Here is a 13,038-nt window from a genome sequence, read left to right as displayed (position 1 = left end):
TTTGAGCAATCACTCGGCTGGGAAAGAGCGGTCGGCTTCACTCCAGGGCATCGCTGCCAGCAAGAAACCCGCCTGGCGGTCGCCTTTTTTTTTTTTTTTTTGGCCCGCCGACCCATCCGTTATCCCGTTTGCTCTTGGGGTCTGCATTAACAGGCTTCATCCGAATTCAAGAGCGGCCGATTCGCGACCACCTTGTTGGGCATCTCCAATGCACATGGAAAATCAGACGCTGACCCGATGCAAACGGAAGCGCCCGTTGTGTGGAGGACGGGGCTGGCAGCGCCCAGGGATGTCTCCGTTCTTGTTCTGTCCAAAACGGCGCACAGCGAGCTGAGGACGATCGAGGCAAATGCAAATTTAACATTTGGAGTGTGGGGACGATGGACTCAGGTCGAAGCCTTCTGAGGCTTCTGCGAGTTCCTCAACCCCACAGGCAATTTCAACAAAGTTCGCACTTTTTCTCAATCACTGACAATTGTGCGCGAGTAAATTTCCTTGGGGGTTTCCAGGGGAAGTGGACCATGACCGGAGCGAAGAGCCAAGTGTTGTGTGACTGTTGGCCGCATTCATGGAAGTCAGGGGCCGCGATGTCAGTAACAAATTCTCAGGAGCGCTGGCAATTTCCGGAGCGGATGGTGGTCTGTGGGCTGAGTTCTTTTCTTTCGCAGCACCGGTTTGAAAACAACGACTTGCCCTGACAAATCTCTCATGCTGTTTCAGAGAACACCTCTCGTGTACCTTGGTCAAAGCACTGGGTTGACACGGCACGCTCGGATCGGGAATCTGGTCAGCGGCCGATGCAGGTCCTTCCGAAGGTCAGCCGGCCTCTTCTGTGACCCTTTCTCACAAACAATCCCTGCCCTCGTATCCCACCTAACCATGGGCCACGTCTTCTTGAGAATGTGGCTTGCGACAATCAAACTACCTAGCATACAGATTACACAGCTGGGTACCTTAGTTATCATGATCACTGATGACAGATCTTAATTGTAACGCTGGTCGCAAGGAACCCGATCGCATCATCTACCTTGTAGGTAGGTCCTTTGTTTTTCTCAAACTCGCGGGGAGGCCAATCACGATAGGTAGTTGAGGTGCCGTTGACTCTCCGCATACGGTCATTGGTTATTTCAGTTGTCACTCACCCAAAGTGGAAATACCCTCGCCCGGTTTTATTCTTGCGCCGGAGAAGCCGACCTTCCCGTGCACGGCTGCGTGCAAAGCACCAATTGTCCGAAGACTGGCATCCAGCCCTGTTGCCCATCGGCGTTTATCCTCGGGCAGCTCCGTTGGACCGGTTGTGAAAGTCCCCATCCATCGTTTTCCATCCCACCATCTTCCAGGTTGTTTGATGGTTGCCCACCACCCAGCGACCTCCTTCGCCAGCCTGCTCCTCTGTAGGCTGCACTGCTTTGGCTCTGGAACAGGTGCGGGAGGCAGAATCTTGATTGGTCGCCCGAGAGATGTGCACCTCACGGAAGGCCTTGGCACACGTACAAATACCTGAGCGGGTGAGACCCAGCTGGCTGATTATCATGAGGGTTGGTACGATACCTACACGGAGTAGTAGCAGTCTGCAGTCACGGTGCATGCTTTCCCCGCACTTAAGAGAGGCGCAAAAGAAAGTCATCAGATGTCTCAACAAGATTTGTGACGAGATGCTTTCAAGATCGGCATGACAGAATGGGTGCGCAGGAGTCCATGATACCCAACGATGGTGCGTTGATGCCGCCTCCGAGTGCAGTAACGTCACGGTTAGCGCCCAGGCCGCAACGTGATCCCCGCTCCCCCACGTTTCTGATGGACGCCAAACTCACCTCATGACTCATATGCGCATGCGTTGGGCACTTACACAGTAACTACAGGTTTCGATAGTCAAATCCGGACAGATCACGTTGGCTGTGAGCAGGTTGAATTGTAAATCCCGGAGGATCGTGAGGATGAGCCCTTCCAAGCGACAAATGTGACATGTCACATATGACTACTCGGGGTATATTCAGATTGAACCTCAAAATATGGCCGTAACTGTACCTTACTAGTGACAACTGCCGTATCAATGGCATATTTTTTTCATCGTCGATATCAAAAACATGACTGCCTAGTCACATATCGCGGCAGCACCGTGGCTACTACTCCAGCCGCCGTGTCATCAGCGCTTAGGTGAAGGTTACTCGGAGTGATTTTGCCGCGCTTAAACGCTAGAGCGTCACAATCACGACAATGACAACTGCAGTCGCTAGCGTTTACTCAAACATGTTTCTTAAATCGAGACCATATTTTTGGCATCACTTACGCTGCGATAACGTGTCTGCACCCCAGCGGCGAAGGCGGGTGCTGAAGGTGGCACAGTACGGATATAACCAGAAGCTTTGTAAGATGGTGTGCTGATGTTGCAGACACAACCGGCAACCGAATAATTGGGTGTCCAAGGCTGGAGCACGAGAGGCTAGGCAAAGCCCTGATTAGCCGCTGTATAGTGTATATTATAGGCAAGGTATGTATCTATGCGCTACTGACGGTGTCAGCAGACAGAACTACCTCATGAGCCATGTATGTCCTCGCCTAAAGACCCCAAGTCCTTTATCTCCAAGTGTAGTTGGATTGCGTGGTGAGTCTAATAAGGTAGATGATAACGAGAGGATACACGAGCTCTTGTCGGATACAGTTCCCGAAGGATTTGGGTATTACACTGCACACCCAGCTAATCAGCACCTGCAGGTCACAAAATGCAAATGTAACCCGAATCTCACTCAGCAGCAAGCTCAGCACTCGAGCGGGAGGCTGCAAAACGGAAGGGCAAGCGTTCCAGCAACGGACACTGTCCACGGCCGTGCGGCGTCGACCTGACCCGGCAGCTTGGAACCAATGCCATCCCTGGAATCCAGCGAAACCGTTCCGTCGTGGTTCGCGCAAAGACCTTGGCAAAAAAACAAGTGCGGCTAACTGTTGGGCTCAGCAGAGTTTGTCTCTGTCAACCACGGATGTCCTTGTTCACTCGATCTTATTCCCCGGTCATACGAGGCGGTGAGGTCGATTGTACGGAGGATGTTGAAAAAACCTCTCCGGGGTGGGCTCCATCTCTGCCCGATCGCAGCGCCACGAGGTTCTGTCAGAGAAATCGGTCATCTGACCAAAAGCTCCGGAGGTGTGCCACACCCACTTTTGTCTTGGCTCTTCCAGCTTCAGGGCAGCACCGTTTGCCCGACAGGCCAGCCTGGCGAGGGCATTGGTCCATCGATCCACAACATCTCCGGCGCCCCAGCCTTCGAAAGCTTCTAGAAGGCCACGATGCCTGCCCAAACGGAGTACCATTCAAACACCACCACGACCACCATCACACCGCCGGTTTACCGCCCGGTATCGGAATTATCTTATCCCTGGAATGTCGCAGGGCCTTGGGAGGAAGGAAGCGGCGGCTGGAACCCGTGACAGAATGCCCGAGCCCGCGTTCCCAAACTGCCGGCGGAATACAAAGCGGTGTGTTACAAGTACCCTCTCCGTTCGAAAGAACGTATAGAGATGCAGCTGACGCGGTACCGTACATGCTGCGGCATGCTGTGCGTCAATCCCAGCTGAAAGATGATTCGATAACCACGTTGCCGGGCTCAGGCATGGGCGTCATCCACAGCCTTATTGTTCCAGTCCCCACCGGCACGAGCTTACCACAATAATAAACTCATCTGCGGTCAGCAGGCACAGGTGGGCAGTGCAGGGACACCGGGGGGCCCCGCTTGTCCCTCGTGTCCGCTCTTCTGTTCTCGGGGGTGATGGTTTCGTCATCGGACAAGGCGATACGGGAAAAAAAAAATTAAATAAATAAATAAATAAAAAAAGGGACAGAAAAACATGAGGAAAAAAAGAGACAGAAAAACATAAAAAAAGTGAAGGCTAGAGCCCAGCGACCACTTCGGCTATCGGGATCCGTAAAAGGTCCATTCACAGAGCCATTCTTCCCCAACAAGGGCGCGGCGGTCCGGAAATCATAGTGGACCGAGAGCGGAAGCGCATTCACATGCTCGAACGCAGAAGGAGAAGAGCAAAAGAGCAGAAAAGCCCAGCAAAAAAAGGGCTCTTAGCGTCCGTTACCCGCTCACATTGATCTCTCCAGGCGTTTCAGCTCGGGTATCCTCGTTTCTCTCGCAGTCGGCGGATCTTTCGGTACCGTGATAAGACGTCCCGCTCCTTGACCAATGGGAGCAAGCAGTTGCCGATCGAAAGTCCTGAAACCAGGGGTAAAGCCGAGGTCCCCATCAAAAGCTGAGTGGCGCCATCCTTGCCCACCACGTGGAAATGGCTTAAAGGTACTTGGTAGATGCAGGTGGACGCATGGATGTGCAAGTCAGCCAACCTGAGGACAAATTGATGGTGAGGACCGGTGTTGCCGCAAATTGGACGAGGGTTTGGAGCTATGCAATCACTCAATGAGCTGATTTGGACCAGACTCTAAGGGCGTCCGACACGCCACTACCGGCAAGGCGAGGTCCGCGATCCAGAGGGGTTTGCTGCAAGGGAGGCCGGAAAGGGAGAGGTTGAGAAAGGCACGTAAAAGGTTGTAATAAATAGTAACCAACAAGCCTTGCGCTAGTTGTGGTTGATTCAGGCACTGGCAAGGAGAGCAGCATTTGCTGCGGCCCACTGTCACCCCAGAGTTCGAGGCGACGCACGGACACAGGGCACTTGCAATTCGTTGGACCCCTTTTTGCAATTACGAGAGGTGTCGTATCTACATAAGTTACACTATTATATGTAAGCTCGCGATAACATTGACTGCCAAAGGGGAAAGCCGATTTGGTTACGGAGCGCTCCGTGCGTCGCAACCCTTCAGTTACCTTCAGCCGAAGCCGATGCGAGGTCTCGGCTGAATTAGAGAGTCGACACGTGGGGGCGCAATGGGGTTTCAATGCGTTTGACCGGGTATGCTGAATCGCATGTCAACGGCATGCTATTTCTGGTTATCCGGGAACTGGGCGGACACACCCGAGCTGGCGAAGCCTTCCGGCTGAATGCTCGATCAATATCAAAGTTTCCAAGCTCAAAGGCGATGCGGTCGCGCAGGAAATGGTCTGATGGAAGCCCAGAGACACCGGTCCGTCAAGGGATGGTCATCAAGGCGCAACCAGCTGACCTCATACCAAGTCTTGTGGTGCGACATTGATGAAGCCATATCGCGGCGGCTTCGGCACAGCGGAACGGGTGCCTCGCAGTAGCGTACATACGCAACGTCTTGCCGTTCGAGTGACAGGCTGGGGTTGTGGCGTGTCACGCTCTTAACCGCCTGGGCGCAAGATCGACAGGACATGGGCCGGCGATTCCAACTTGGACGGATGTGACGGATGTGATAGCGCTAGTGGTAGCCCCAATTCACGACCATATCCGGATCCTAGGTGTACAAAATGCGTCGCTCTCAAACCAAACTGCAGGCGATCCTCAGAGTCCGGCAAGGGCGGGAAAATCCGCATGCTTTTAACTGGTTAAAATCAGTATGATGCAGTCCCACGAACCCGGCGCAATTCGTACGGAGTACGTATGTAGGACGGATTGGGCCCATCCTCCGTCCAGACTCCAGAGATGATCATGGCCCCATCCCGTTGCAGCAGTCGCAAGCGAGAAACTGAAACAATCTCTGCGGGGTAGGTTATCCCCAGTCTTGTCAAGCTGTGATGATCTGTCAAAAGTTCACGCTTCTTTGCCGTCCATGTACCGAGTCTGTACGTACACTATGACATCAAGCTGCTGCTGATCGAACACAGCCAAGAGACGGCGCAGTAGGTAACGATCTCAGCGCCGTGGCCCGGCATATCCTCCACTGCCTCTTCCCCGCGTTGGCGGCAAGCCGCACCTTGGCCCGCCGTCAGAGAGCGTCCGTGTCTCCCGCATCTGTGTCGGGAAGCTGTGTGGAGGCAATCCAGTTCTCCATCATGGCCTGGCCGCCAGGCCGGTTGGTTTGGGGTCGGCCGCTGGGCGGGACGGCTGATGAACCGCCGCCTCTGCTTCCGCTGTTGTCGCGCCGCTTGACCACGAGGCACAGCACGCGTCCGTAAATGGCGAAGCCCTCGTAGGAGATATCCAGGGTCATCTTTTTCTTTTCGCCGCGGTCTGCCGTGTCGCCGACAGCGGCCGCCTTCTCCCTCCGGCGCTTTGGTGGGGGCTGGCCCATTGCAGCATCACTCTCGCCACTCGCTTCATCGCTTGCTTCATCGGTCACAAACAGCTCGTCGGCCGACGACTCCGTAGCAGTCGCTTCCACATTGCTGCCACCATCGCCCTGCTCATCAAGGGGGCTGGTCAGCCCTCGGCGTCGTCTCTTGGGCCTCCTATTGGTGGGTTCCTGGTCTGCGGCCGTTTCATCCTCTATCGCGGGAATCTCGGCCAAGTTGACGATGCCTTGATCCTCGTCTTCCTCACGGAGTATCGGCACGTCAGCATCCCCGGCTCCCTGCGGGAACTGGCCTTCCACATCAATGGGCTTCTCGCGGGATGCGCCCATCAGCTTGGATGAATTTGACGTAAGCCTTGTCTGCACCTTGTCGCGGAGCAGCTTCTGCTTGTGCAGGAGCGAGTGCCGCGTGTCGGTCTCGGTAAGGAAGATCGACACCTCGAAGTCATCTGGGGTTGCTCAGCATGATCGACCAGGATGCGAGTGACTCGGCAGCGGTCTGATGAGACTCGAATCATAGGAGTCGTACACACCTTCGACGACCACATCCTTGATGCTCCGTTTCTTGTTCTTCTTCTTGCTCCGTTCGCGCTCCTTCTCCTCACGCAATTTTGGCAGGACCAGGGGGCGCACGCTCTCGATGACCTTGGGCAGGATGGGATCGCGCGGGTTGAGCAGCCAAGACTGGGCCAGTGCGGGGTTGTCCAGGTAGATGCGGCATTCGAGGACCGAGTACTTAGTGATCCTGAGATAGCGACGTATTGGCGCCATGATGGTGGTTCTCCGATGGGACAGCAGGGGAAGTGCGAGGACAAAGTCACTTTCGGTGAATGAGAGAACACTAGCATGAAGTTAAATGCCTGTGGGGCGGCAGCTCACCGTGCACGGAAAGCACTGTCGGGCTGACATGACGTCGCCGGGAAAGCACTTACAATCCGAGCCGTCTCGTGATGGGTGAATAAACACACAACCTGAGGGTTGTGATCTTGACTGATCAGTGGAGATGCATCCAATTACTACACCGCACTTCACATCCCTTAGCATAACTTTCGGAGCAAGATAGCTCAGGACAGCCGAAGTCCACCACGTTGCTATCGCGGATTCACTGTCAGGACCTGCAGAAGGAAACCCAGGTTTGGAACTGACAAAGCTGCCTGCTTATAGTACGGTAGGAAGTATAACTAGATAACACAGGAACTGTGTTGAGCGAAATATAACAAGAAGTCCCAAACACGAGCATATGTAAGCCTCCTTTAGCATCGGGGGCGAATAAGACACATGCTGAACGGGAAAGCGAGGTATTAGGAGCTAATAAGGTATACTACCGTCGTCGACCGCCTAGGAGCGGCAGGTAAGGAACTATGCTGACGATTGGGAGATTAAATAGAGTAGTTGACGTTCCGCGAGCTTGACCATGAGTCAACCTACTTATAGGAAGCTGTTTCCATCCCTAGGCAACAGATCGCCTTATATGAGAAGGTATCGTCTCAATCTACAGATGTGCCAAAGGTAAGGTAGATACAATAGCCAGTCCTGGACGTTGTCACGTCTTCTAGCTCATGTCCAGTATAGCACGCAGTCTGCATCCCGGGTAGCCTCTCAAATCTCATGGTCACAACTGTTTCATTGTCCTGATAACCTATACTCTGTAAGCAAATACACTAGTACCTTCACCGAACGGCTTAGACGCGCATACAAGTAACTTCCACGTCCAGGCACTTTGGTGTCAAACCAGATCTCAGAGATCCGCAGAGTAAACACGATCTGAACGTTTCCTCCATCCCTTCTTTGAGGTTCTACCCAGACTGTTGAAGATAGTGAAGCCCAGCACTACAACCACAAGCGCATCCTGCCCATGGATGAGGAGCAGCTTCAAAAAATTGAATCCCATTGGGCCAACGCCCCAGTTACACATGTAATGCCTTACGGTGAAGGCGGTGATGAGATGGTGCACCGCCGAGTTGGTAGGTTGCTTGAATAAGGTAGCTAGGGGCATCCTCCTTAGAGCGGTAGCTTACTCTGATGAGAAAACGTCCTTCATACCTACTCCCGTATCGGTTGAAGGCTACCTATATCTAATTCTAAATGACTGCCTCCTTCCCATTAGTAAGCCGCGGAGTCAAGCCTCCCACCACCACACAAGTCAGTAGAACTAAGTCCACTGAACCTAGACCCTTCTCACATTGCCTCCGCAGCTCTGTGTCATCAGCACGCACATAGAAAATTCAGCGTAAGCTACGGACTTATCTATTTAGTGCTTTTGGACGATCATAGATGGCATTGTTGGACCAATGCTGTGAATAGATATACCTTCTTGCATCTGCCTGCGTAAATGCTTTATTCAGGACCTCCGCACTCGCGCCATATACATCTGTCAAACCACTTCAAGTGTTCAGATTCGACTTAACATGGATGGATGTCTGACTTCAGCTGTGGGTATCTAGGTAGCTTGAACCCGATTGCTTTGTCTCGCCCCTCAGTGAACAGATTAGCTCGGGTCAATCGGCAAGATTTCATTTGCTCGAGAGCATCCGAACCATCAGAGGACACGAGAGTTCACTCCCTGCCACTGACAACCGCCCTCATGTCCACTAGGCTCCAAGCAAGGCCGCTATGGATTGCTCGACGTCCAAGCATGGGCACAGGGCCCTCTCGACATTAACTCTATATCTGCCTGATCTCTTTGCCCACCATCTCTGGCCGCTCCACCTCCCACTCGTCTCTCAACACCGCGAACATCAAGTCGCATACCAACAGACTCTGGCCGAGACCCCAGACCAGCGTGATGGCATAGAAGAAGTTGGCGTTGCCGCTACCGGCATAGATCCACAGATGATAGAACGCCGGCCCGAGGAAGGTGGCATACATGATCACCGCTGCAATCACAAACGTGTAGCGCATCAGCGGGAAGACATGCCGGTAGAGCGGCACCATGGCCAAGAAGAGCGAGGTGTCGCTGATGCTCGGGTACGGCTTGAAGATGGCGAAGATGCCGAGCAGCAGCGTGAGCACGACTAGCGGCTGGCGACGGATGCGCAGTGTCAAAGCACCGACGTAGCTCGACAGGTGCAGCCAGAAGACGGCCAGGAAGAAGGAGCGGAAGGAGTCAAACATCTCGATGAAGAAGTACCACCACAAGCCGACGTTGGGCGTCAGGTCGGAGAGGGTCAGCTGTACGCCGTACGTGGATGGAAGAAACTCCCACGAGCCCGTAATAAGGTAGGACATCTGAAAGAGGAGCGCCAAGACACCGGCGACGACGGAGACGCATGTGGCGGAGAATTTGAGACCGGATTTTGTAGCCCGCTCGGGGCGCTGCCGGTCGTAGCAGAGGAGAATGAGTGGCGGCAGGAGCAGCAGGGGGTACATGGAGAGGTAGCTGGCAAAGGATAGGGCGACCATGGCACCGAACGGGGAGCCCGACACAGCCTTGGCGATCGCATGGAGGATGGCACAGGTCGTAAAGACGCTTGTGGATCGCCCGATGCACGTCGCTACTGTGAAGGGGTTAAACAGAAAGCTTACGACTAGTCAGTATACACAGAGAAGATGGAAGTGGCTGGTGTACGTGGGACGACAAACGTACAGGGCAGCGATGACAAAGCCGCTCCAGCGCTTCTCTCGACGCGCGGAGGTAAAGCGAGCCGAAGATCCTGCCTCGCCCGACTCCGCGATTCTCCATAGCGCATTGGCGCTCAGCAAGTCGACGGCGATGTAGAGCAGGTAGGTAAAGATGGGGAAAGTCAAAAAGCTGGGGAGCAGAGAGAAGAGCGGGAGGAAAAGGGGCGCCTGATGGTAAACCCCACCGTCGTATGGGGAGACATTATGGTTGTATAGAAAGAGGCCTTCCTGCACTGCGACCGAGTTAGCATGGGAGCAAAGGCAAAGGATAGGAACTCTAGGGAGGAGGACGGACAGCGTTTGAAGCTGGTCACGGGAGTCGAGATCTCGACACGGCCCGTTAACAGAACCGGGAGGCCGGGAAGCAGAGCGAGGATGGCAAGCCGCAGGGCGGCAGCGCTGACATACAAGTCCACCGCCCCGACCGCCCGCCCCGGGGTTGCCTTGGCGCCGTCCATCGCTCAATGCGCCATGCCCGGGGACATGGAAAGAGATGAAGATGCCAAATTTCGGGATGCAGTTTCGCGCTCGTGTCAGCAAACCATTGAGGCAGCTGCAGGTTATCCCCACAGCTGCCAGGCATGCCAGTGGTCTTGGCAGGGACAGTGGAGATTTTGGGGAGCGCTAATCTAATCTTATCAATAAGAGCGGTGAGGAATGGCATGAAAAAGTTACCAGATAAAAAATCCAAAAGTTCAAGCTTCGATCGAGATTGGCCCCGCCAGTTGACAACTTTGCAGAGGGTTGAGCTCCAGCAGCCGCCGCCCGCCAACACTTGCGATTGAAGCACAATGGGCAAGATTAAGAAGAGGGGCCAGGCCGGCCAGGCCAAGAACTACATTACACGCACACAGGCGATCAAGAAGCTGCAGATCAGCCTGCCCGACTTCCGCAAGCTGTGCATCTGGAAGGGCATCTACCCGCGCGAGCCCAGGAACCGCAAGAAGGTGTCCAAGTCAGCCACCGCCTCCACCACCTTCTACTACACCAAGGACATCCAGTACCTTCTGCACGAGCCGCTGCTGCAGAAGTTCCGCGAGCAGAAGGTCCTCGAGAAGAAGATCTCCCGCGCCCTCGGCCGCGGCGATGTCTCGGACGCCGCACGTCTCGAGCGCAATGCTGCGCACCCCGAGAAGACGGGCAAGCCGCGCTACACGCTCAACCACGTTATCCGCGAGCGCTACCCGACCTTCATCGACGCCCTGCGCGACCTGGACGACTGCTTGTCGATGCTCTTCCTCTTCGCCAACCTCCCGTCTACCACGGCCGTGCCTGCCAAGATGATCGCCCGCTGCGAGCGCCTTTGCCTCGAGTTCCAACACTACCTCATTGTCTCTCACAGTCTCCGCAAGTCGTTCCTGTCGATCAAGGGGATATACTACCAGGCAAACATCCAGGGCGAGGATATCCTGTGGCTGGTGCCGTACAAGTTCAACCAGAGGATCGTTGGAGACATCGACTTCCGGATCATGGGGACCTTTGTCGAGTTCTACATGACGCTGCTCGGTTTCGTCAACTACAGGCTGTACACGTCCGTCGGCCTGAAATACCCGCCCAAGTTCGACCAGCTCAAGGACGACCAGGGTGCCGAGCTCGGCGCTTTCTCTCTCGAGGGTGCAAACCTTGCGACAAACGGCGAGACCAAAGCCATCACAAACGGTGAGGCGGAGCATGGCCCCGATCCCAAGGTTCAGGCCCAGGTGGACAAGCTGGTGCAACAGCTGAGGGACGAGTCAAATGGCGAGAAGGCGGACGATGAGAGCCCGGCTGGCGAAGCAGACGGAGAGGACAAGCCCAGCGACGCAATTGACAAATTTGAGCCCGTGGCCCCCGGTGGTGACGTTCTGCCGCAACCATCAGACAGCAGCAGCGACCCCTCGCAGCTTTTTTCCAAGTTTACTTTCTATCTCTCCCGTGAGACGCCTCGCCAGCCGCTGGAGTTTATTCTCCGCGCGTTTGGCTGCAAGAGGATAGGCTGGGACTCGGTCCTTGGTGAGGGCGCCTTCACGACAGACGAGTCCGACCCGTCCATCACACACCAGATCGTGGACAGGCCGGTGGTACGGGCCGCGATGAGCGGTGAGGGCGACGGCGAGGATAACCAAACGGCGCAGAAGCTCGGACCGAACCACCGATATCCTGGGCGGGTGTATGTGCAGCCTCAGTGGGTGTGGGATAGCGTCAACGATGAAGAGCTGAAGAGCCCTGAACTCTATGCGCCCGGGGCGGCGCTGCCACCGCATCTCAGCCCATTCGTCAAGCCCACACAGGGCCAGTATGATCCTACCATTCCTCTGGAGGAGCAACAGACAGAAGGCGAGGCCATTGAGGCTGAGCTGGAGGACGCAAACCAGGAGGGCGAGGGATCTGAAGTGGAGAACGACATGGACGTTGCTTCCGAAGTAGAGGACGAGGAAGAAGAGGAGGGAGAAGACGGCGACTTTGGCGGGTTTTCTGAGGAAGAGGAATATGAGGAGGAAGAGTCCGAGGAGGCGGAAGAGTCTGCGACACTGCAGCGGCAGCGCGAGCTCGAAGCCGAAATCTCGGGCAAGTCGGTTCCAGGCAATAACAAGAAGGTGGATGCCAAGACCAAGGCGAAGCTGGAGGCGAAGAAGGCCCTCGAGCGCAAGAAGCGGCAGGAGGCCGAGGACCTAGAGCGGGCCAAGGGCATGCTCAGCAAGAAGAAGCGCAAGCTGTTTGAGCAGATGCAGTACACGAACAACAAGAAGAGTGCGGAGGATATGAAGTTGCAGCAAAAGAGGAGGAGACTGGAGAAAGAGAAGAAGGCGTAGTGGTGTTGTTTTATAAGGTCTGCGTACGTCATAATGAGATACCATTGAAGGTTTCCAGTTGTCCGGGTGAACGGGTTGTTTCACTGAACAGTTGCTTCTAGAGGAACGATATATTTTGTACATTCTCGAGGTATGTTCGACCTCCTGAGGGATTCAGTACAGACATTACGCCCTTTCATCGCATAACTACTATATCTGGCAGCCGACTTTTGACTCCGTCAGACCCCCGACAAATCCCAATACCATCCCATAGATGATATGCGCTGCTCATACGTGTACTTTCAACCATTTGCGCATTGAATTCCTGAATGTCGGTGTTGGGATGTCTCGTGTTCTTCAAGGGTTAGGGTTGAATGCGTCTCATGAAGACCGTCCATGCACTTTTCACATTTCTCTTTCAATACCATCCATCCCATACGCAAATACCCGGTACATCGTCGGTTTCAATAAAGATCACTATCTGTAACTTTG

At 54.6% G+C, this 13,038-nt stretch overlaps 4 protein-coding genes across 4 annotated transcripts; 2 read left to right on the top strand and 2 right to left on the bottom strand.

Moving 5' to 3' along the window:
- The first annotated feature begins 2,808 nt into the window (after positions 1-2,808).
- On the top strand, positions 2,809-3,759 carry B0T15DRAFT_4531 (uncharacterized protein). The gene has a single exon (XM_062865956.1). It carries the CDS (start codon positions 2,979-2,981, stop codon positions 3,666-3,668), a length of 690 nt encoding a protein of 229 aa, XP_062725280.1. The 5' UTR covers positions 2,809-2,978; the 3' UTR covers positions 3,669-3,759.
- Positions 3,760-5,566: 1,807 nt separating this feature from the next.
- B0T15DRAFT_4491 (uncharacterized protein) lies at positions 5,567-7,093 on the bottom strand. Its single transcript, XM_062865955.1, has 3 exons — positions 6,688-7,093; positions 5,714-6,603; positions 5,567-5,652 (listed from the first exon to the last, which is right to left on the bottom strand). The coding sequence occupies exons 1-2, from the start codon at positions 6,923-6,925 to the stop codon at positions 5,849-5,851; spliced, it is 993 nt and encodes a 330-aa protein (XP_062725279.1). The 5' UTR covers positions 6,926-7,093; the 3' UTR covers positions 5,567-5,652; positions 5,714-5,848.
- A 1,296-nt stretch (positions 7,094-8,389) lies between these two features.
- Positions 8,390-10,341, bottom strand: B0T15DRAFT_424190 (GPI transamidase subunit PIG-U). The gene is made up of 3 exons (XM_062865608.1): positions 10,071-10,341; positions 9,741-10,008; positions 8,390-9,674 (listed from the first exon to the last, which is right to left on the bottom strand). Exons 1-3 carry the CDS (start codon positions 10,231-10,233, stop codon positions 8,819-8,821), a joined length of 1,287 nt encoding a protein of 428 aa, XP_062725278.1. The 5' UTR covers positions 10,234-10,341; the 3' UTR covers positions 8,390-8,818.
- Positions 10,342-10,502: 161 nt separating this feature from the next.
- B0T15DRAFT_515651 (Pescadillo N-terminus-domain-containing protein) lies at positions 10,503-12,853 on the top strand. The gene has a single exon (XM_062868210.1). It carries the CDS (start codon positions 10,567-10,569, stop codon positions 12,565-12,567), a length of 2,001 nt encoding a protein of 666 aa, XP_062725277.1. The 5' UTR covers positions 10,503-10,566; the 3' UTR covers positions 12,568-12,853.
- The last annotated feature ends 185 nt before the right edge of the window (positions 12,854-13,038 follow it).

Source organism: Chaetomium strumarium (genome assembly GCF_033439665.1).
Source record: "Chaetomium strumarium strain CBS 333.67 chromosome Unknown B0T15scaffold_1, whole genome shotgun sequence".
In the NCBI taxonomy this organism is placed as follows: Eukaryota; Fungi; Ascomycota; class Sordariomycetes; order Sordariales; family Chaetomiaceae; genus Chaetomium; species Chaetomium strumarium.
The sequence above is the reverse complement of the archived record's forward strand: the minus strand, read 5'-3'. Positions and strand labels throughout refer to the sequence as shown.

Coding starts and splice junctions, on each gene's coding strand:
- B0T15DRAFT_515651 (XM_062868210.1), top strand. CDS start 10,567: ATGGGCAAGATTAAGAAGAGGGGCCAGGCCGGCCAGGCCAAGAACTAC.
- B0T15DRAFT_424190 (XM_062865608.1), bottom strand. CDS start 10,233: ATGGACGGCGCCAAGGCAACCCCGGGGCGGGCGGTCGGGGCGGTGGAC. Junction 10,009..10,070: donor CGTGACCAGCTTCAAACGCT/GTCCGTCCTCCT, acceptor ACTCGGTCGCAG/TGCAGGAAGGCCTCTTTCTA. Junction 9,675..9,740: donor GGCTTTGTCATCGCTGCCCT/GTACGTTTGTCG, acceptor ACTAGTCGTAAG/CTTTCTGTTTAACCCCTTCA.
- B0T15DRAFT_4491 (XM_062865955.1), bottom strand. CDS start 6,925: ATGGCGCCAATACGTCGCTATCTCAGGATCACTAAGTACTCGGTCCTC. Junction 6,604..6,687: donor CAAGGATGTGGTCGTCGAAG/GTGTGTACGACT, acceptor GAGCAACCCCAG/ATGACTTCGAGGTGTCGATC.
- B0T15DRAFT_4531 (XM_062865956.1), top strand. CDS start 2,979: ATGTCCTTGTTCACTCGATCTTATTCCCCGGTCATACGAGGCGGTGAG.